General features: G+C 37.1%; 1 protein-coding gene across 1 annotated transcript in view; it reads right to left on the reverse strand.

Moving 5' to 3' along the window:
- CD200R1 (CD200 receptor 1) overlaps positions 1–1,939 on the reverse strand; it is an 11,375-nt gene that overhangs the window by 2,608 nt on the left and 6,828 nt on the right. The window contains exon 3 of the mRNA XM_029938712.1: positions 793–820. Coding sequence (XP_029794572.1) covers positions 793–820 — 28 coding nt within the window. The remainder of the gene's footprint in view (positions 1–792; positions 821–1,939) is intronic.

Here is a 1,939-nt window from a genome sequence, read left to right on the forward strand (position 1 = left end):
ACAGACACTCTGGATCTAATGTAGCGCTGTGCCAAACAGGTAGGAACTTCAGGTCAAAAGTTCATCTTGGGGCAAATTCTTCTGAGACTTGCTTGCTGGTCGAATTTATGCAATCCAGAAATGGCCTGAAGAATGTGAAAAAAGTGTGATTTTAAGTAGGAGTCAGAAATAGTAATGCATATTCCTCTGATCACCCCATCTGTCTTTTCAGAATGCGTAAATGCAGAAATAAGTAGTGTGGTTACACTAAGCAATGGATTAAGGCAGCAGATGAGCAAGGACAATTACAGTGCAGGTAATGGTCATCTTTTCATGACAATTCTACTAGAAATGACCTTGATGCTGGCATAGGTTTTATGTTTTAGGATCTTGAATAGTCTTATATGTATTTATAGACCATATTGTCTAAATGTCTAAATAAAATATTTATTTAATTATTTAAGAGTACGCATAAACTTTTCACTCTAAAATTATTTCTGTGCTTATTTAGTATAGAATATGCTTTATTAGTCAAGTATGTGACCATTTGGCATACCAACCGCATATCAAAAAATTTTTAATTTAACTTTTAAAACATAAGTTATTAATTAGGTCTTGGCGATATTATTTATTTAATGTGTTCCTCACCCAGACCGACTGTCTCCCAAAGTTGCCATCACAGTTAGCTTTTCGTTAATGCTTTAACATTTTATTTTTGTTACATATCTTACTTCATTGAAAAATAATTCCAGTCATTCCAAAATGCATTCTTGGACTTATACATATACTTTCTAATTTCATTCAATTATTCACTTTCTAGAACAATTCAGTTTCAAGTCAACTACAGAATAAAATAAGTAAAATAATCACATAAACTATAAATCTAAGGGTTGAGGACAATGCATAGATGATGCTCGCTTCCTAAGAAAGGTAGGTTGAATGGCATCCCTCTCCCCCCAAAGAAATATCCAGTTGGCACCTGTGAGTGTGGCTGTATTTGGAAAATGGGTCTCCAAATAGGTTATTAAGTTAAAGCCCTTGACATGAGCTCATCCTGGACGAGAGTTGGGCCCTAAAGCCATGACAGGAGTCCCAAGAAGGGAAGAGAAAAGACACAGGGAGAAGGCAGTGTGAGATGGAGGTGGAGATTGAAATGATACATCTACAAGCCAAGGAACACCAAGGATTGCTAGCAGCCACCAAAAGCTGGGAGAAGCAAGAAAGGAATCTTCCCTAGAACTGTTGGAAGGAACACAGCTCTGCTGACACCTTGAATCAGACTTCTGGCTTCCAGAAATATAAGAGGACACATTTCTATTGTTTTATGTGATGACGTTGGTCATTATATGTTAAAGCAGTCCGAAGGGACTAATATAATGAGTAATTAAGTTACTTTTCTACTATAAACATGCTTTCAAAAACACAATTCACATTTCTGTCTCTCTCTCTCTCTACACACACACACACACACACACACACACACACATACACACACAGACACATTGTGAAAGAGTTAAATTGGACTTCTGACATTAACAATGTAAAATTATAATCATTTTTAAATGTATATTTATTTTTGAGAGACACAGAGACAGAGGGCGAGGTGGGGAGGGGCAGAGAGAGATGGAGACACAGAATCAGAAGCAGGCTCCAGGCTCTGAGCTGTCAGCACAGAGCCCAATGTGGAGCTCAAACTCACAAACTGTGAGATCATGACCTGAGTCGTAGTTGGGTGCTTAACCAATTGAGCCACCCAGGTGTCCCCAAAATTAAAGCCTTTCTGAACTTCCAAGAAATATTTGGTTTCAGATAAAGAAACTAAAGAAAGAAATTACAGGACTATACATCGATTAGAAGTTTTACACATTTGTTTTGCTACTTTGATGTGTACAGAGCTTCATGCAAGACTGAGTAAGAATGCTTTCTATTTTCAGTGAATATGTGATACTGGATATGAAAT

This window comes from Suricata suricatta, chromosome 5 (genome assembly GCF_006229205.1).
Source record: "Suricata suricatta isolate VVHF042 chromosome 5, meerkat_22Aug2017_6uvM2_HiC, whole genome shotgun sequence".
Taxonomy (NCBI): Eukaryota; Metazoa; Chordata; class Mammalia; order Carnivora; family Herpestidae; genus Suricata; species Suricata suricatta.